The 22,172-nt window shown below is 43.7% G+C and overlaps 1 protein-coding gene across 1 annotated transcript in view; it reads right to left on the bottom strand.

The window, feature by feature from the left end:
• TTC23 (tetratricopeptide repeat domain 23) overlaps positions 1-22,172 on the bottom strand; it is a 78,149-nt gene that overhangs the window by 23,244 nt on the left and 32,733 nt on the right. The window contains exon 7 of the mRNA XM_012643714.1: positions 9,132-9,237. Coding sequence (XP_012499168.1) covers positions 9,132-9,237 — 106 coding nt within the window. The remainder of the gene's footprint in view (positions 1-9,131; positions 9,238-22,172) is intronic.

The raw sequence follows: 22,172 nt of genomic DNA, 5'->3' as shown, positions 1-22,172 counted from the left end.
AGTAGGCCAGCTAGTGTTGTATCTAGTTTATTATATTCCCAATAAATCAACCCTTGAATTTATTTTTCTCATTCTGTGACGTTAAAGCCAGGTGCTTCCAAAGAGGCCTCCATGATCTACAGGTAGAGCTTTCCAGAACACAGCAGTAGCAAGAATTGGACCAGCCCGTGCAGAATGTGGTTGTTGTTGGAGGCAGCAGGGTGAGCAGTAAAGAGGGCTCTGGACTTGGGCTGCTGGGCTCAGGTTCTGGCCCTGCCCCTTCCAGCTGCGTGCCTCCCTTCACTGACTTCAGGTTCCTCATCTGAGAAAGGGGACCATTAAACTAGTGCCTCCCTTATGGGGCTGTAAGGAGTAAATAGGTTAATACACACAAATAACTGATAACATGCCTGACATATAGTTGGTGCTGAGTAAATGTTAACTATTTTAGCTTAGGAACAGTGTGATAATTGTGGCTATGGGCAACCACACTAGGCTGAATAGTAGGCATTGTGGAAGGAGCAAGTAGCAGAGAGGGACCCTCAGAGAACAGAAACATGAAAACAAATAGAATGGTCCAAAGACACAGAAGTCCTGCATCAGATGAAGATAAACAGCTCTGCACACCTCAAAGGGCCCTGACAACATGCCTAAAATTCACAGTGAGAATCCTGGGTCTTGAGAAATAATCCAAATACAATCTATGGGATCTATTTTGGAAAGGAGAGAAGTAAATACTTGGGAAGTATGTCAGCCTAACCACATCTAGTCAATCTAAAGAAAGCTTAGGTCTGAAACAAGCTGTGTTCGCCTGCAAGATTCACACTATGTGGATTCTAGGCAGTTGCCAGATAGAAGCAGGAATTGCACCCAGTGCTGCCTGGCCCCGGAGTTTCTGGCCAGACAGAAGTCAACGGAACTGGGTCCCCTGCCCCCTCTTTCAATGGGGCCTGTCCACTGCCAGACCAGCAGACGCATGTCTGGAGTGTTATTCAAGTTTTTGTCTTGGTAAGAGAAAGCTCTACCACATGGAAAATGTTACGTCTCCCCTTACTCACAGCTGACTGTAATGAAAACATCACAGAGTTAATGCTCAAACTAAGTATTAACTTTGGCTGCTTTGATAATCTGATGACAGCAAATGTTGGGGATGATGTGGCATTTATTTTGTAGATTCTAAAAGCGTTACAGAGATGAACATTCATGTCTAAAACGAATGAGGATGCTCAGGAATGGAGTACTTTTGATATTTTAATTTTTTGGTTACTTGAGAATTAAGCAAAGAATGCGGCCAAGCTCTTCTTTTTAAGAGTGAAGATTTTTCTGCATCTTGGCCTCCCCGCCCTGGAGATGAACTCCTACTGTGAAGACCAGCAGATGTAAAAGGCGCAGGAAAGAACTGGGGTTGAATGAGCACTGAGTGTCAGACTCTGGGCTTTGGCAGAGGTGGTGCTGCCCTGCTCAGGGCAAGGTGGAGGCCCAAAGGGCTGGGTCCCTCCCCTCTCCTGGGTTAGGAGCCAGTCTCCCCAGCACCGGTGGACACAGCTGCTACCTAACACCTTTCTAGCTTTTTTCTCGTAATGCTCTCCCACCTCCCATTACTCTTTCCCCCAGTGGTCACAGGCTGACTAATTGCTCCCCAAAAGCAGCCCGTTTGGGCCAGTCCTCTAAGCCCGAGTTCCTCCTTTCCCTCAGTGGCACTAAGCTCGCGGAGATGCTGTGAGAAAGGAAGCTGCAGGGCCTAATTCCAACTAAGGCATGAATGGCTTGTAAGCTCAGACTCAAAGAGACCTAGTCATAAGTTCCAAAAGGGATGCCTGATAGTGTACATCAATCTCTGGAAGAGGGAGTGGGAGCAAGGGAGGAAGGAAGGGCGGAGAGGGAGGAAGGAATGTATTCCTTAAACTGAGGCAGTGTGGCAGCCCAAGTGAGCGGAAGCTGGGCATGGTGGTGGGCGGAAGGAGCTAGCCCTGCCTGGGAACGTGCCCTCTAGGGGCAGGCTCCTCGGGGTGCAGCTTCCCTTCCTCCTGTTCTGAGTCCAGGGCTTTTCTAAAGCTCTGTGCTTTTCCTAGTTCTGTTCCTGGAAGGTCTCCAGTCAAGGGATGAGGCCAGGCGGGGTGGGTTGGGGTGGGGGTCCCAGACAGCTGTTGTCACATGCAAGCCAACTGCACATCTGGCACGTGTAAACTCAAGTTAGGACCCTTGTATGTTAGAATGGCCTCGAACTTGGGAACAGAGGGAGGTCCAGGGTGTCCACGGTGAGTGCCCTCCCTGTCTATAAATTTGAAACCACTTTTTTATGTATCTGGGATATAGGAAAGCTCCTTTATTGTAAGATGCTGACTTATTTCCCCATTCCTCCAACCCTCAACATTAACTTTGTGAACTACAATCCATGTGACCAGTCTTTGAGGGGACAGCAAATTGAGTCCTATTTACTATAGCGAAGGAGTCACTTCCTGAGCAGCAGAGTTTGTTCTCCCAGCAGTGGGCAACCCAGGTCCATCTGGGATAAATGACAATAGTATTTCTGGAGGGACAGGAAGTCATAGCCCCTAGAGTGGGACGCCACCTCCCGGCATGGGCGCTGCACCTGGAAGCTGGGAGTGGGTTCACACAGAGCCAGCAGTTTCAGCACTCTTGCACACGGCCAGCCCTAACTTTAAAAACCACTTCTAGAATCCTCTGCAATATGATGCCAGTGGCCTGGGCAGAAGATGAGGTCATTTTCTAAAACACAGGGGCATGACTTAGCTTGTAAATCTGAACCCTGGTGGCATAGGTGTTCCAAGGCTGTGAATCTTTTCCCATTTTTCACTCCAACAGAATGTTAAGAGTTAGAGCAGGGAGGAAGTGTGGCTTGGTGGGCAGGGTGGTTTAATGTCTCTGCAGACAGCTCCATCTGGGGACTTGAAGCCACGCCATTCCCAGAGGCTCTGACAGCCTCTGCGTGGAGATGTTCATATACAGGCAAAAGACAGCAGGGCTTCGTCCAGAGAGCAAGAGGAATGCAGGACTGCAATGTGGCCCACTGGAGGTCAGGAGGCTTTTAATTAAAATAAATTCCAGGAACCCTGGGCTCATTTTCCTGAGGCTGTCCTAAGGCAGGAGTTGGAACAGTAAGGCCAGCTTTCATCAAGAGGGAGGCCTCCATGTACAGGGTGACAATTGTCTTTTGTAACATCTTAGAAAACAGTTTTTACTCTGTACTAACTGCAAAGGCTTTAAAGGACCCCAGGGAATTTAAAAATGCAAAGTCTCAAATCCTAGCCTGGCGTTAACCCGGAGGAGCTCCCTCACCCAGGAAACTGAACAGATCGAACCTATTTAGACCCTGCTGGGGGCTGCTGCCGGCCTGTGGGGGCCACAAGGGAAGCCCAGGACAGACTCTTTCCTCATCCTGGGGCCTTCAGTGATCCCCACAAGAGACCCTCTTCAAGAGGAACATTCTCAAAGGGCCACGGAGGGCCCGTGACACGGCTCCCGGGAGCGGCACAGCCGCTGCTGGCTAGCTGTGGGATCTGAGGAAGTCCACGGCCATCTCTGGGGTCAGGTTTGCATCAGTGATGGGAGGTGACCATGATGGCAGCAGGCCAGGTTAGGCTCACAGGGCCTGGCACCCACAGGGCCTGGTGAGGGGCTCAGTCACCGCTGGGGGCTGCTTGCCTTAAGTGTCCACTAGGACGTTTCACCACCAGAAAGCTGAGCAGTTAGTTCCCCATGCCACTCAGGGCCACCCATGCAGTGGTCAGACCTCGGGTAGCCTCAGGCCTACGGCTCCAGTCACTTGTTTTGGCGATACATACACGTTTTCCATAAGCTGCCTTAAAAATTTTTGTTGGGCCGGGCGCGGTGGCTCACGCCTGTAATCCTAGCACTCTGGGAGGCCAAGGCAGGCGGATTGTTTGAGCTCAGGAGTTCGAAACCAGCCTGAGCAAGAGTGAGACCCCCATGTCTACTAAAAATAGAAAGAAATTAATCGGACAACTAAAAATATATAGAAAAAATTAGCTGGGCATGGTGGTGCATGCCTGTAGTCCCAGCTACTCGGGAGGCTGAGGCAGAAGGATTGCTCGAGCCCAGGAGTTTGAGTTGCTGTGAGCTAGGCTGACGCCACGGCACTCACTCTAGCCCGGGCAAAAGAGTTAGACTCTGTTTCAAAAAAAAATTTTTGTTGAAGCCACGTGGGAGTATAAATAACATAGGCTTTTCTGAGAAGTTCTGAACACAAATCATTAGCTAGCACAAAAGTGAAAAACTTGAACCTTATGAGAGTGGCCATCATAGGGCTCATGCACTTCATTCTCCCTAGGAGAGAAGCAAAGAAGCCACAGGCTTTGCTCTCAGGCACAGAGAAGGCAGCTGGCAAGCAAAGCCTGGTAAGGTTCCAGCTCTGCCCCAGCTTGTCCCTCTGGGAAGAGGGACCAACAGCACTCGGGTGAGGAACAGGCCTCCTGGCTCCTCTTCTGCTGGCTCCGAGGGCTGCCAACCCCTGCAGCCCCCACCCACATGTCCCACAGGGCTTCTCAATGCCCTGCACCCTCAGAGCCCTGGGGACAGGCACGCCTACCTCCCCGGTTCTAGAGTGTGGTAAGTGGGCCTTGCTTTGCCTCTAACATGCTGAGTGATCCTGGACCCCAGTCCTCTAGAAGTGATGACTCTAAGGTGACTTCCAGGAGTTTCTGAGAGGGGATCCTCCTAACGCTAGTGGAAACAGAATAAGAGGTGTCCCCTTCCTTCTCTGGGCCTCACCTCACCGCCCTCTCACTTCCCCTTTCACACACGCCCTGTGGGGCACAGAGCAGGCCCGGATGCAGACAGGTGCTGCTTGGGGAGCTCAGAGGCAGCCACGCTCAGTTTGGGTGGGCATTTAATAATAAGAAACAGCCTTGAGAAGGGACTGAGGAAGGTTCTCTCAGAGCATGCAGGGCTGCAGGGGGTGGTGAGGCTGAAGGGTGACAGGCGGGCAGGGCATGGCCAGCAGTGGCTCCACCAGCAGGACTGTGCCACAAGCCCCACCCTGGAGGCTCAGGCTGGAGGTGGGGCGAGGTAGGCAACAGGGGCAGCTAAGGAGGGCACGGGAAGGTGAAGGATACCTGATTGTGGCTATTCCTAGGTGACCATGTTACCTGGCAGGGGCCCACAGGATCTGTGCACCTGTGTCCTCCAGGGGCTTCCTGACTTCCAGTCTCTCTGGGTCCCATGGGGCTCAAGGAGCATCAGTAACCCAGTGAGCAGGGCATAGGATAGGGCCCAGCATGGGGCAAGCCGAGAAGGCAGGCCATGCGGGGAAGACTTGACAAAAGGGAGGATTGTGTAAGATAAAAAGGAGGTACAGTACCCAGCTTCAGATACATGACATTTTTCATGTCTACTGTGGAAAATGTGGGGAAGCTAGGACCAGTGCTGGCTGGGGAGATACACATATTTGCGTATAGGGAATTAGATCTTGGGAATCCACTTAGTCAGGGATCTCGGCCTCTGTCCCTAGCCCATTCTGTCTGCTGTCACTGGACCCTGCAGAACTCCCTGGCCTGCTGGAGCCCAGCTTGCAGCTGGGGCCACTTCCAAACAAGGCCGCCTGCACTCAGTGGGCTCTGCCTCTCAAAGGTTTATACTGAAATGTACTTGGCTTCAAACCATTTCATTTTAATAACTTCTAGGAGAAGAGTTATAAACACAAAGCCAAGGCCCTGAACATTTAGCAGGGTTGGGAGAGCGTTAATACCAAGTTTGTCGATGGCTGTGCTGGGAAGCTGGCCAGGCCCAGGTTAGTGACATTCCAGGAGCCTGAATTGGGAATCTTTATGCAATCACAGTCCTTCATGACTTCTACGGCAGTTTTGTCTGCATAAGGAATGCAGGGAAGGCACAGAGCAAAGGGATTGGCTTGAGCATGGAGCCTGCAACGCTTGCTTCTTGGCCAGTAGTGTTTTGTTAGTTACAGGGCAATGCCTTCAATGGGCATGCAGCAAGGACACAAGCTGGCCATCAAGAATCCTCAAATGAGAAATGTTTCTCATTAAAGATTCTTTTCTTAAAAAAAAAAAAACAGTCCCAAAGCAAACCTCCAAAGGTCTTTGTACGCAGCACAGACAGGTCTGGAGAGCAGAGCTGAGAACCTCCGTCAGCACCCAGTGGAACATGCAGACTTGCACCATGGGATCTGGCCAGGACTTCTGAACCAGAAATGCTCAAAGACCAGGTCAGAAAGTTCCACGTTGGTGAGAGGTCTGAGGGATCTGGTCTCCACTTGGCTGTTAGGCAAAGATAAGTTCCAAGTTGCCCCCTTTCACTTCCCCCTGCTGGAGGCAGCAGAGGCCTGGAGACACCTCAGTCCTGAGTGAGTTTTTCTCATTCCTGCTGTGGGGGCATCAGCCACACGAGGGGCCAGCAGAGAGATGACATAAAAGACAATGGGAATTCCCTGCCCCAGGCTTCCACTGCACCCCTGGCTAGGTGGTGCCTGTCTCATTTCCGCTTCTAGAGGGAAGCCGATTCCCCACATGCAACACGCGCTGGCCTGGTGGGCTCATTTTCCAGCCTTTCCCACATTTGCTCCTAAGGGAACAAGGATTCTGATAGCAGCAGTTTTCAAACTAGGTAGGAACAGTTTGAGGTTTCTTCTTGTTTTTTTACTTGTTTCTGACTTGCTCCTTTAGGTGATTTGTTTGAGGCCTTAGGGATGAGGCTTGTGCTCCATTCTGCACCTGTTCCAGGGCTTCATGTTGCTGCTGGATAATCAGCATCTATTTCTATCCCCTGCTTCTCTGCCCAGTCTGCTCACGTAGCATTTACTCCCCTTCAAGGTTTTGGTAAACTTTCTTCTGAACAGCATCAAGGTGATGGATGTTTCAAGTGCTTCTGGTTGGTAGACGCTGAATCCAAGAAGCGTGTCTAGGAGCATCCTACTGACTGATAGGGACTTTTGTCCTTTTGGGGTAGAGCAATGAGTAGAAAGAAGGTTGTCTAGATTGATGGAACTCCCTGCTAGGAAGAGCTGGCTGTGTGAGCTCATCTATAAAATGAGAGTCCATGTCCTGTCTCCGAGGGTCGTTAAAAGGATTAAATGAGCATGTTTGTGGGCATAGTTGCACCTGCATACAAGAGGTGCTCAACTGATGCTGCTGTTGTCATTGTATCAAATACATATTGTTATCATTCTCAATCAACAGGGGAGGCAATACCAGTACTATATTTAGGCTGGAACATTTTTAAAAAATATATACTTCAAATTGCATTATCTCTGATTCTATAAATCGTGCCAAGCAGAGTGGCCTAACTTTGCAGCTACAGGACAAAAGCATTTTCGGGCACAATTTCTATCGGTCCCTACCCAATTCATATCTTCAACAGGTGAGTGCACTGACACTAGGTCAGGTGCTGGAAACCGGAATCCCCTCTAGGCAAAAAGATGGTCTTTTGGCCTTATTCTCCTCTCTCTGTTCGGTATTTGCACAGGAATAGACCCTTCCTCCTTACACCCCACCAGGTCAAATGCTCAGAACTCTCCAGTTGTCTTAACCCATGAGCCCCCCGAGAAAAACAGGAAGGATCCGACAACCACCTATTCACACTCCTGCTTTCCAGGTCAGAAGTCGTGGTTCCAATTGTCACGCATGTTTTGACTCACTCAGAGGAGATATTTGAGTTAGTTACCATCAATTAAAAATTGGAGATTTCACATAAAAATCCAAATTTCTGCCTTCTTTTGAAAAAGCAGAAGTATCTGCCAATATAAATCTACCTTCCACATGGCTGAAATGGGCCAGAGCTAAGGACCAGGGGCTGGGACTCTCTAGTTTGCCCGCAGTCCCCACCACTCTGCGTCGTCTCTTACACTGCAGCCGGCAGTGAGCCGCCACTTGGAATTGTGCTGCTGCTGCTGCTGGTTTCACCACTTCATTCAGGTTGCTTGCTTGGTTCTTGTAGACATTCAGACTCTCACTATTCTAGGGGTTTCCATCAAACAAACCTGTATTTGCATTTTAAGTATTTTATTAATAGCTATGAAATGGAAGGTTCTTTCCTCTTATTAAGTGAATTTGGGGCACCAAAAAGTTAGTCAAAGTTGGTTCACTCTTTGAAGGTTTTGAAGGGGAACCTGATTGTTATGTTAGAATGTTCTAGGGAGGGAGGACCAGAAAGGTCACTTGCCTCCTCTTTCCATCCCCAGGCAGGTTTCTCCAGTTCTGAGAAGGTGCTTCAAGCTCAGGGAGGCCAGAATGAGAGATGTGCAAGGTGGGATGGACAGATGGAGGAACAGTGGTACCCCCTTCATCAGCTCCCCTGTGGATTGGAGGTCCCCTTCCGGCCTGTGGATCTTTTCAGACCAGACTGCTCAGAGAGGCTTTCCCTTCATCCTCTGCCCCGTGTTGGCCTCCTCGTCTCAGCCTGATTCCTGCTTCCTGAACCAGCCCCAAGCCTTCCAGACACTGATTTTATGCTTTCAGGTATATTGGACCTTATTTTACTTAATACATAATTATTTTTATCTGATATTGTAGAATACACCCTTAGGTCTTCTTTAAGAATTATACTACATTTCTGAATATTCTGACCAAAAAAAAAAAAAATCACTAATATGTGTTTGCTGTCCACAGAAGCACATCGTATGCTCTGTATGCTCTGAGTCAGGATGGTGGATTAAAGAATCCCTGGAGCTCGCTGCTCTACCTATTATGTGGGGATAAGAAAAACCTTATGAGACATAAATGGCAACTTCCTTCTGGACTCCTGAAGCTGTAAGTTCATCCTGATTGAAAGCTCAGCCCTGAGAGAGTCTGCAGCCAGCTTGCCCACAGGCCAGGGCTGTTGCCACAGTAGCATCACAACAATCTTTAAAAATAGATCACCTTTGAAAGCAGAGCAGATTTCCCTGTAAGCCCAGTACAGATTCTCTGGGCCTCGTAATAGCTATGTTTGGATGAAGATTAGCTGTATTTAAGAGTCAAAGATTAGAGGAAGGCTGGGGGCCTAGAACCAAAGGACGCTGGGGAAATCAGCAGAGTAATGTAACTATAGATGATCAGATAAAACAAGGAAGGCTCTCTGGAGGGCCTGTGTCACAGCTCTGTCCACCTGTTTACCTATCCAGAAGGCAGCTAGTTTGCAGACCCAGGGGGACAGGAGGAGAGAAGGCTTGTTCTCACCGTGGTGCTCGGGTGTCCCAGAAGCGAGGGCAGCACGTGCAACAAAGTGTGCGGAGTCTGCTGCCTCCTCTTGAGAGGAGCTGCTACTCAGGACGATGAGATGTGCCTGTCACCACAGAAATAAGAAACATGTTGTTAACATGTGTGGCAGCAGCAACCAGGAAGTCAGTGTCCTTGCAGCGATAAGCAGAAAGCCAAGGAACCTTTGAGCAAGCTGGAAGAAATGATTTATGTGGAAGTGTAATTAACTCTCGGGACAGCTGGCTTTTAAAAGCACTGAATAGTGGCGAGAACACTGGACACTGAATCCAGATGGCTCGATGCTATGGCCAGGGCCTGTCACTAAGTGAATCATTTAAAAGTTTATGATCCTTTGAGTTCAGTGTCAGCAAAGGGGAGGAGGAAGTTTTGAGAAGTAAGGAGATGGATAAAAAGTGTCAATGCTGTGCAGAGGAAGTGGCCAAGCCCAGTCCCCTGCCTACTGGTCAGCCCCGAAAGTGGGACCCACCCACAGGTGTCAGCAGCCTTGCCCACAGAAATACAGTCCCCTTCCTCGTGCCTCACCCCCCAGGAGCATTTGCCTGCACCCTCTGCAAACTGGCCCATGGCCCTCACTGAGCACGGGGTTCCTTGAAAATAAAGTCCATTTAAACAAACAAACAAAAAAGTATGATCTTATGAACATAAAATAATAATAATAATAATCCTTTCAAATAAAATAAAAACATGTCCTTTCAAATAAAAAGATAAAGTTACTACTCATCTCTCTGTCAACGTTTGAGTTTTAAAAATGCTATTAGTAATATGCTCACATTCCTCCAATAAATAGACACGGCTTGCCTACTGGGGAGAGGCACGGGCTGGACAGCATAGGCAGCACAGAGAGGTAAGATGTGGTGAAGGAATACAACACACTAACGTGAGTTGGTAGGTAGTTGGCAATTAATTGCCAAAAGAGTAACAGAAATGATAAAATACCACAAGTTTAAAGGAGGGAAACACTAGATTGTGATAGGCAAAACATACTAGCAACAACTAAGAATTAAGCTGCACTTTAATTCTTTTTTGTGATACTGATTTTAATTTTCTTGGTAATTTTTATTATCTTCATTTGACAGATGAGAAAACTGAGATTGCTGAATGGGTGGCTTGCCTGAGATATCACAGCTAACAAGAGATGGAGATAAGAGTCTGACCTTGACACTGACTTCAAACTCTGCTTTTTCTACCAAATCCTGAATGTTGCCATTCCCCCACATTAGCCTGCGGGGGCAGACATCACTAATTGATGCCAGCACACTCCCCAGGGCCTCCCCAGGGTCCAAGAGCTATGGACTCATCCATGGAAGCTGGCATAGGAGATGAAGTCGTCCCAGTCGAGCATCCTAGCCTGGACCAAGCAGTTCTTGCTCCTCTGATGACCAGCTGAACACATTTCTGAGGTTGTAATCAGGATGGAGCTATCATCTTTGACTCTAGACTGTCCCTTTATTTGTCCCATGTTAAAATCTGCTGATCTACTAGCTCTAGACTTTTTGTGATAGGGGCTACCCCAAATCAAGATTGCTGGTAAGAACTTTTATTGCTGTATTCGAACAGTTAGAATTTCTCCTTCATAAACGTTAACAATATCCTTTGCTTTAAAACTACTTTTCTTATTATAGTACATGAAGAGTTGAATAAATGATTTCAGCAAGACCAAATTAGTCCTTGTCATTGATTTGGCATGAAAGGCCAGATCTCAAGCTCTGACTTGAAATGCTTTTAAAATAGCGGGCCGTCTGAAATGCAAGTGCACGTACGAACAGACAGCGGGAGCCACAGGGTTAGCATCACACTACAACATGCTCAGTGTTCAGAGAAAGGAAAAAAGAAAGGAAACACTTCCCATGAAATGCAAGTTGAGCCATGTTTACTTTGTGTTTTCCCCTTGGTTAATTATCACTAAAATCTGCTATTTGAGAAGAATAATCATTGTGTGATTAGGTTTAACTCCTATTGTACAAAGACCTAACACACAGTATTTTAGACTGATTAAAACTCAAAATCAAAAAAGATTTTCTATTTTGTTTCTTTCTACTTAGTACTATAATTCAAGAAAATAGAATAGATAGATGTCTATCAAAATTATTTTCAAATGAATAATTACATATTCTGGAAGTACTGTAAGTTGCTTTTTGCCTTGGAGATAGAAAGCAAGCTGTTTTCCAAGAGCAAAATTGCTCACAATGTCAAGAAAGCAGGTCCTGAAAGCTTAAGGGAATCTGAATTTATCCCCAAATGTCATGACCTCAACATTTTTCTGCATGAGATGCTAATATAAGCAAACATTTATTATTCATCTCAGAAATTCAATCCCTGATCTAATTTATTATTTGATGTTCATGAAGCTTTTAAAAACCTAGAAGGGGGGGTGTCACCCATGATGTTTCAAATGTGCAAAATTAGCATCTCATTTATTCAGTGAAATTCAGTTCAATTCAGTTTAATTTAATTCAGTCCTATTCAATTTATTTTCATTTTAAAATGCTTTCTACATGTCAGATATTGTGCTAACACTAGCAATTCAGGAAAAAAATTAGGCATGGATTTCAGTTTTAAAGGATAGTTACAAAATGTAAAATAGTTTCATTTTATGTAGACTTACAGACACTGCCCCTCACTGGGTTTTAGCACCCGACTCAACAACTTTCTCCCTACCCTACCCTACTCCTGTCATCATTTTCAAGGATTTCACTATCCATGAGATTGGCAGGAAAGAGATGGCACATGTGAACGTGTTAATAGAGGAAAAGAATCAAAAGAATGATTCTTGGCACAAAAGAAACTCAAGATGGGCATGTAGGCCCCTGAGGCAAGGCAGGGTAAGGGAGGGAGCATTTGCTGTAACTGGAAGGACGAATCACAGGGAAAGGAGCAGGGCCTTGCAGTAGAGGGTCACAGCCCACCTGCAGGGACCTTGCTGGGAGGGCTGGGGATGATGCCCTGTCTCCACTCCTTCCTCGTCCAGGCTGCGTGTCTCTCAGTCGGAGGCCAAGGGTAAGGGCACCGGCACTGAGACAGTACTTACAGGCCACCCTCTGGGGCACAGAGCAGGGCTGAGAGGGACTCAGGGTGGAGCTGAAGGCACAAAGGAGAATGCCCAGCAAATGACCCAGCTAACACCTTGGCCTCTCAGGTTTTTGACAGACTCATTTTCTTCTCTACTCTCAGCTGCCCATTCCCATGGTCACATTCCGTGCCTTATCTTTGCTTACTCTGTGCTACCTCTGGGTCCTCCAGCTCACACACCTGCTTTGAAGGTTGGGGGGACCTTGCTTTATTCCATCCATGTAGCTCCTAGTTCCCTACTCCACTTCCCCCATGTTCTCACCAGCCATCTGCCTGGCCCCTGCTGTCCCTTCCTTCTCATCCAGCTTAGAGTACACCGTCCATTGCATATATGGAAAATGTCCTCAACTCCAATGAAGAATTACTGGAGATGGTGAAAAATGGGGGATCATTTAAATATCCATCAGCAGGGGAACGAATACACTGTGGTTTGTGCACAAGGACTGAACTCTATCTACATATATTAACATGGTTATATTTCAAAAGCATACCATTGAGTAGAAAAAAACCACTTGCAAATGGATGCAAACACCATGGCACCATTGATTTTGAAGCTTCTTTTTTGGAGCAGAAGAAGCCAAACAAAATCTTCCATGGTTTTCTGACATACTCAGCAGACAAGTGAGGGGCTGCTCTCAAGGAAGCAGGTGGAGGAGGCCTGGGAGCCCACCTGCTTGCTCCCACCCAGCTTCCCCAGAACAATCTCCATGGGACATGAGGGCTCAGGGTGACACAGACTGAGAACTACAGGACACACTGGGCAGTGAGTCCTCCTGAGGAGGGAGTGCAAAGGAGGTTGACCAAGCTAGTGATTAGATTAGACTACACACAACCTTTCCAAACTCGACCACTGTTCACAATTTTGGAACAATGCTTCTTTTGCTCAGAGAATGTAAATACTCTGTTATATGCATCTGAGAGCATTTACAGACTAGGAACCACAGTTCACAGAATTACAGGAGTCCTACTTGCCTCTCCTGGCTCTCCGCAGGAGCCCAAGTAATGAAACTGTGAGGATCTGTCACTGACCACACTCACTTCTTTTCCTCATTATTTATTAATTTCCCCAGGGCTTCCGTTTCCCCTCACATCTTTGCTGTTTTCAATACCTTACGGTTATCTGTTTGTCAACTATCATCTTGAAACTAAGGAGGAATGTTTAATACTTCCAAATATTTCAGGCTGCTAGAATGTTGGACAGGGTTAAAAAACAAACAAATAAAGAAACTTTAATATCCCCCATTGAACAAGGTCATTATTTGAAAAAACTCATTTGCAAAACCAGCTATCTCAACCCCTGCCAAGGTGCAGAGCAGCTGTTCCATTCTGGCCACCCTTGTGCATTCTGGGGGAAACCACCGATTCCTCACGCCAATCTAGCTGCCAACAGATGCAGCCAGAGCCAGAGCTGGCAGACTCTTATCTAACGGGGCCTGTCCCCTTGGATTTGTAAAATGTGTGATATTTCTTGAAGAGAAAGTTTGATGACTAGTAAAAGGATGAGAGAATATTTGTTTATGCAGGCAGAACCCCATCATATGAACACTCAACTTAAAACTCTGGGAGGGCCTGAGTGTGGAATCCCAGCTCTTGGAGACAGGGTGGGTGCCAGGGGAGGAAGGGGATAGTTCCCTGCCCCCACTTCATAACAATTAGGGGATCACTGACAGAGAGAAATCTCCTCTCTTGCAGCAAAGTGGAAAGTAAGTACACAAGCAGCCCAAGGTAAATTTGTGGACTTAAACTGAACATATTTACTTTGGAGACAAGAATACTCAAGGGGAAGACAACAGATGTCTTCAACTTAGTAACAGCCAGGATCTCTTTGTAGAGCTGAGGCCTGGCACTGGGGAGGGAGAGAGGAAAGGAGGGCACAGACACTGATTAAGCACCTGCCTTTGCCAGCTGTGGTGTTAAGTGAATTACAGGCACTACCTCGCTTAATCTCAAAATGACCAGTGAAGTTAACAGCCCGATTTCTAGAAAGGGGAATGAAGCCTCAAGAGATTAAGCCACTGGTTGAAGGTCACATGGTGGGTTAGTGGCAGAAACAGATTCAGACTAACATTGTAATTCCAAATTGCAGACTTCTCTAGTCTAACACCTGGTTGTTGGGAGGGGAGAAGTTACAGAAAGATGATTTTCTAATTAATGTAATGAAGAACTATTTAAGGGTCAGAGGAAGAGGTTGCTAAATAGTAGATTTTGTCCAGAATTGGAGCAGGCTGCCTAGGGAGGCAGTGAGATACCAATATGTGGATGCCCAAGCAGCTTCTGAGTGCTTTGGGGGACAGAAAAGCAGCGGATGGTGGTTGGAGAAGACGTTAAGGTGCCTTCCAACAAGAGTCTGTATCTCTGCTTTGATTCAAGTTTGTGTCTTAATTCGACAGAATGAAGTTCATTCGTCATAGGGAGGCGTGAGCTTGCTATGCTTCTTTTATAACAGACCAGCTGTGAAGCTGCATCGCTTTCCCTCGCAGCCCTGCCAAAGCTGGCTTCAACCTTAAGCTGACACCCTTATGCAAGACAGGGTCAGGTTGCAGCCCCTGGTCGCCACTTCCTCTCCTCTCCCATCTCTGCCGAGTAGGGAAGCCTCTCATGGCCACACACACCATGGGGGCATGGGGCAGCCGGGGAGCCCTGCCTAAGGAAAAGATGGAGCCGGGAATCCCTGGGGGATTAGATGATGGGTCATCGCTAGGGGCATAGAGCATCAGAAGACTGAGTTCTGAGGGCCCTGGGCTAAGCCAGTTTCTTTTAATAGAGAACGTCCTCAGTGGCAGCTCTCCAGCTGTCAATTTTAGCTCTTCCAAAGGCTGGGGAGAAAAAGCCCTACTCTCTGTAAGGGTTAGCACCAAAATAGATGTCTCAAGGGCTTATCTGTTCTTCTGGTTGCAACTGTGTTTTCTTAAAACTGAACCAGATTTTTAAATGATAAGAGTATTACCTGCATACAATTTTTAAAAATCTTAAGTGGGAGAAAAGAACAAACAATTAAAATTAAAAACACTCCTTCCTTGTGTCTGCATGCCTTACCCTCTCTTTCCCCCATTCCCAGTCTGACTCCTTGTAGCTAATGGCTATGAACACTTTCTTGCATATGGTTCCAGAAAACACACACACGCACACACGCACACACACAGGATCACAACCTGGCCACACCCCTGGGCTCCAGCCACAATTTAAATTGTGGTTTAATTGTGGACAGCTTAAATTGCATGTCTTTAATAATGAGTAAGGCTGAGGATTACTTTTGTATGTTCATTGGCCATTTGTGTTCCTTCTATAAATTGTTCCTGTCTTTTGTCCATATTTCTAATGAGTTGTCTTTTTCATCTATATTTTATAAGAACTCTCTGTATATTTTCCTCTCAGACATTTATTTTTTGACTTTATGATATATTGTCACAGAGCCGTTTTTCGTTTTTATGCTGTCAAATTTATCACTCATTCTTTCTCTTTTTTTTTCCTCCTCTGTCTCCTAACCTATACCCATCTGTACATATGCAGAGGAAAAATGTTCAACAAGTGTTAACACAGGCTATTTCTAGGCAGGAGGTCTGGGTTGACTGATGGCTCATATCTTTGTACTTTTCTATATGGTTTGATTTTTTAAAAAAAAATAAAGAGCATGTATCATTTTTATAAAAAGTAGTTGTTACAAAGAAACAGTAATCTTCTCCTTTGTGGCTTTGGATTTATGTCATTCTCAGAAAATGTTTATAATGAATCAAATCACAATTTCATTCTATATCTTTCCTAATTTTAAACGAAAGTCTTGAATTTTAAGAGGTTTTTAAAATTAAAAATAGCATTACTCTGATGATTTATGACAAATGAATCGCACATTATAGCAAATACACAGTAAATAATAAGAGCCAGTCAGACGAGCTGCCGTTTGCTGAGTGCTCTGCACCTGCCGCGTGTGAGCATCCAGCAGCCGTCACCCCAGGCCTGACCAAGGCCAATAATTTGCCCGGAGCTGGGACCCAAAGCTAGATTTTCTGACCCCAAAGCCTTCAGTAGAGCAACTGATAAATTCAAAGATTTCATTATATTTTGCAAATCTAGATTTCCTAAATTTGGGAACTACTGAGTGGCAGAGCTACCCTGAAAACTGAAAAGAGGGATATGCAATTCGAGTGCTAGAGAAGTGAAAAGCAATCCAAGCTAGTGCAGTGCTAATTTATACACGTACCCGTAAACACACTCTTACTCACATAAGTGAAATCCTGTGATTTTTCTTTTGGATAGGAAAATAAGGTTTTATTGCCAAAATCTGCCATGAGGAGTTTCAGAAGCAATCACATTTCCATGGTTTTCTCACAGACCCCTGCTGCAGAGAGACGGATGGGGTGGATGATGGCTCTTTCATCAGACCCTGGGACTGCTGCCTTCCTTGGGTGGTGGCTCTGCAGGACTTGTTTTAATTTTCTCCATTTTAATGGGTTAGTTCCTAAAATACACTGGAACTTTTCTACATTCTACAGGAAATAAAAGGTCTTTTCTCTCTGGGTGTTTCTCTCACTCCAAAGGAATGAAGAATGAAAAACAACAGGGAAAATAACAAAACCTCTTTGTGTGTACTTAATAAACGGCTTTTAGACACAGGTTCCCTTGGAAGGCTGTGGCCACATTGTACCTTTCTGTATCTTAGGTAAATCTCCTAAAGAAAAGGGAAGCATTGATAAATGCTTAATCATTACTGTTAATAAACAGAAGTTGCTTGCACTGGCAGCAGGCCTAATAGTTCACACAGCATTTTCCATCTTGAAACTTTGAGCAGTTCTGTGAAGTGGATAGGGTCTTTTGTAGGGTTTCTTTTTTTTTTTTGTAAGGAGCAAATGACTTGCCTATAATTAAACAGCTGGTAAACAGAATAGTCTTGACTCTAACCCAGATTTTCTGACTTCCAATCCAATGTTTTCTCACTTCACCAAGTTATCTCTTTAATGATGATCTATATTTATTTAAAATACTCTCTAATGTTTATTAACCTCAAGAATAAACAGCAGTGAACGTCACCTATCAAACTTTGCAAGTATTATAAAAATGAGTGAATTCCTTTATAACTTGGATACAGGGAAATCCTAACTTAGACTGAAAATCTAAATGTAATACCAGGAAAGTTTGAAAATTTGAACACATTAAGAAAATTTGCATGGCAAAAAAATAGCACTAATAAATGAGTTAAGCAAGATTGCAGGCTACAAGATGAACACATAAAAATCATTTATATTTCTGTGCATGAACAACCAGAAAAGGAAATCAAGAAAACACTGCATTTGTAATAGCATCAAAAAGAATAAGATACTTAGGAATAAATTTACCAAAAGAAGTACAAAATTTATACTCTAAAAACTATAAAACATGGTTGAAAGAAATGAAGGAAGACATAAATAAATAGATGTCCCATGTTCAACCACTGAAAGACTTAATGTTGTTAAGATGTCAATACTTCCCAAATTGAAATACAGATTCAATGCAATCCCTATCAAAATTCCAGTGGGTTTTTGTTGTTGTTGTTTTTTGTAGAAATTGACAAGCCGATCCTAAAATTCAGGTGAAAATGCAAGGAACCCAGAATAGCCAAAACAATCTTGAAAAAGAAGAAGAAAGAGATTCACACTTATTGACTTCAAAACTTACTACAAAACAATAGTAATTGAGAAAATGTAATCCTGGCATGAGGATTATATTCAATGGAATAGTTCAATGGAATAGAATTGAAAGTCTAGAAATAAACCCTTACATTTATGGTCAATTGATTTTGACAAGAGTGCCAGGATAATCCAATGGTGAAAGGATAGTCCTTTCAATAAATAGTGCTGGGACAACTGGATAGCCACTTGTAAAAAAATGAAGTTGGACCCCTGCCTCACACCACACACAAAAATTAACTCAAAATGAATCAAAGATCTAAGTGTAAGAACTGAAAACTATAAAAACTCTTAGAATAAAACATACATGTAAGCTTTCATGAATTTGGATTAGGCAATGGTTTCTCAGATATGACACCAAAAACACAAGAAAAAAAAGAAAAAAATAGACAAATTGGACTTAACCAAAATTAAGAACTGTTGCACTTAAAAGGACATTTTCAAGAATGTGAAAAGACAAGCCACAGATTGGGAGAAAATATTGACAAATCATATATCTGATAAGGGTCTAGTATCTAGTATCCAGAATATATAAAGAATTCTTATCAATCAATAAGAAAAAGACAAATAACCTTATTTAAAAATGTGCCAAGCATTTGAATCAACATATCTCCCATAAAGATATACTAATGGCCAATAAGCATACAAAAAGATGTGCTACATCATTAGTCACTTCTCTAGAAATTCAAATAAAAAAACACAATGAGATATTACTTCACACTTACTATCATGACTAAAATAAAAAAGACAGACCATAACAAGTGTTGGTGAGGTTATGTAGAAACCGGAACTCTCATAAATTGCTGGTGGGATTGTAAAATAGTGAGGCTACTTTGGAAAACAGTTCAGCAGTTCCTCAAAAAGTTAAATATAGAGTTACCACGTGACTCAGCAATTCCACTCATATCCTTATATCCAAGAGAACTCAAAACATATGTCCACATAAAAACTTATACATGAAGGTTCATAGCAGCATTACTCATAACAGCCCCAAACTGGAAACAACCCAAATGTCCATCAACTGATGAATGGATAAATAAATATGGTACATCTGTCTAAAGGAATATTATTCAGTCATAAAAAGGAATGAAGTACTGATGCATGCTAAACATGGATGAACTTTGAACGCATTATGCTAAATGAAAGACATCAGACAGAAAGGCCACATATTATGTGATTCTACTTGTATAAAATTTCCAGAATAGGCAAATCCATACAAATAGATAGTAAATTGGTGGTTGCCAGGGGATGGTGGGAGGAGGGAATGGGGAATGGGTATGGGGTCTCTTAAAAATGTTCTGGAGTTAGATAGTAGTAATGGTTACAAAACTTTGTGAATATAATAAAACCACTAAATTGTACACTTTAAATGAGTAAATTTTATGGTATATAAATTATCTCAATAGAAAACACTGAGCAACATTCAAAAACAAATGATAAATTGGGTGAAAATATGTATAATATATATCACAGATAAAGGGACAATATGTATAGATATAAGGAACTTTTAGCAGTTAAGAAAACTAGACCAAAACTCCTATTTAGAAATGGGCAGATTATGTGAATAATTTACAGAAAAGACAATTCACAAAAAATATATTAAAGTCTCTTAAAGACATGAAAACATATTCAACTCCTTTTTTAAAAATAGAAATGCAGGCCAAGTGTGGTGGCTTGCACCTGTAATCCTAGCACTTTGGGAGGCCGAAGCAGGAGGATCACTTGAGCCCAGGAGTTCAAACCAGCCTGAGCAAGAGTGAGACCCTGTCTCTACAAAAAAATATTAACAGAGAAATTAGCTGGGTGTGTGCCTGTAGTCCCAGCTACTCGGGAGGCTGAGGCAGCAGGATTGCTTGAGCCCAGGAGTTTGAGGTTACAGTGAGCTATGGTGATACCACTGCACTCTAGTCTGGGTGACAGAGTGAGACCCTGTCTCCAAAAAATAAAAATAAAAAAGATATGCAAATTAAAATTATCCTGAGACGTCATTTCTCACCCATCAGATTGTAACTAATTCAAAAGCACGCCAATACACTTTGTTGGAACAGGCTGGGGGAAAACTGGCACTATCATGTATTGCTAGTGGAAACACAAATGGCACAAGCCCAATTAAAAGGCAATTGGGCAATATAGTATAATTCTAATAAGATAAAACGACCAGTGAAGTTTTGTAGTAAGACAAAAGTACCAATGCGTGCACCCTTTGACCTAGCAGTCCCATGTCTAGGAATTTATTCTGAAGACACAACTCCAACAGTACAAAAACAATTGCAAAGTATTGAAACCAATCTAAATGCCCCCAAATTGGAAACTATTTGAAAAAAAAACATAGTACATACATAAAATGTATTATTATACATCTGTATAAGGGAGTAAGGAAGATTTCTATGAACTGCTCTATTGTTCATGGTATAAAGACCCCCTTCTCTTAAAAAAAAAAAAAAGATTTCCAGGATATATTGTTAAGTGAAAAAAGCATACATACAAACAACAAATAAATAACTTGGTAAGGAGAGAGAGGGACATTCCTAATAGCAGAATGCCATTTGATAAATGTGGATAAAATGGTAGAATTGAAAATCATTATTTTATAACCATCACAGTTAAGACTGATTCAGGAAAGATTCATCAACAGCTGCTAAACCTAGTGGGAAAACTTCTAGGAGAAGCAGGATATTTACATGGTCTTAAAATGTTTCTCTATAGAATGCTTTTTGGCTGTAAGGGGAAAAATAGTTATTATGAAATAGGTGACAAAAATTAATGTCCCTAATGATGGACGGATGAATATCATGTTCCTCCAGATGGAATACCTCAAGAAGATATAATGACCTTTTGTAATATTCTAGCTGGGCATGCATCACCCATGAGGAAACACGAAACAAATCCAAAATGAGGAAGTTTATAAAAGAGTTGGCCTATATTCTTCAAAAATTTCAATGTCGTAAGAGACAAAGACTAGGTGAGAAACTAGTCTAGATTAAAGGAGACCAGAGTTATGACAACTAAATGTAATATATGAACCTGGACTGGATCTTGTATCAGAGGAAAAAAAATTGCCAGAGCTGTGGTCCCCAACTCCTGGGCTGTGGCCTGGTACCCATCCATGCCTGTTAGGAACTGGGTCACACATTACTGCCTGAGCTCAATCTCCTCTCCCCCTCTCCCCACACCCTGCCACCTATGGAAAAATTGTCTTCCATGAAACTTAGGAACTGGGGGGCTGCATAGTAGGAGGTGAGCGGTGGGTGAGCAAGTGAAGCTTCATCTGTATTTACAGCCGCTCTGCTCCCCATTGCCCGCATCACTGCCTGAGCTCTGCCTCTCCCCCACCACCCCCACTTGTCTGTGGAAAAATTGTCTTCCATGAAACCAGTCCCTGGTGCCAAAAAGGTTGGGGACCGCTGCCACAGAAGACAGAATTGGGATAATCCACAAAATGGAATATGACCAGTACCAATGTTAAATTTAATTTATTAACTGTATTGTGGTTATACAAGAGAATATCCTTGATCTTATAAAACATACACTGAAATATTCAGGGATAAAGGGACATGATATATTCAACACACTTTCAAATGATTAAAAATACAAATAATTATCTCTCTGAGTGTATGTGTATGTATACATGTATGTATATTTGTATGTATGTCTATATAGATATGGAAAACAAACATGGCAAAATATTTCAAAATGGTGAACCAGGGCCCCCAAAACAAAAGGCATGACATAACTCATTTCCCATTCTCAAAGCACTAAGGACTCCTGAACGTGGTAAGACCTAATATACATTTATATTTCAATCCTTTTGCTGCTTCCTGCCGTTAGACATTTACATTTCTTTCTCTAAGCCAGTGCTTCTTAAACTGTGGCGTGGGGAACACTAGTGTCTCACAAACTTATTAGACTCACTCTTGATTCATAATCTACATTGTCATATTTAATAAACTGTAAAACCATGTGTTAAATCAATCTTTTTGATTTTAACTTATCTCTCAATTTTATTTAACCATAAACACCTTTCATAGGAAGACCTATGAACTCTCATGATATCCTAGTGTCCTATGGAACACAGCCTGGAAAATGTTTCTTTAAACCAAACTCAAACCTTTGAATGCCTACTGTTGGTGTTGGGTCTTAGGAACCATCTTTCATTCCAGTGAATTTTGTCAGGAGCAGTGGCCCTGGCTGGTTAACTCTGAGCATATTATCACGGATGTCTTTCTTTGAATTTTAGAAATTGGTAGAGCAAAGATAGAAACAAGACACT

Source organism: Propithecus coquereli, unplaced genomic scaffold (genome assembly GCF_000956105.1).
Source record: "Propithecus coquereli isolate 6110/MARCELLA unplaced genomic scaffold, Pcoq_1.0 Scaffold20, whole genome shotgun sequence".
NCBI classification, from domain to species: Eukaryota; Metazoa; Chordata; class Mammalia; order Primates; family Indriidae; genus Propithecus; species Propithecus coquereli.
The sequence above is the reverse complement of the archived record's forward strand: the minus strand, read 5'-3'. Positions and strand labels throughout refer to the sequence as shown.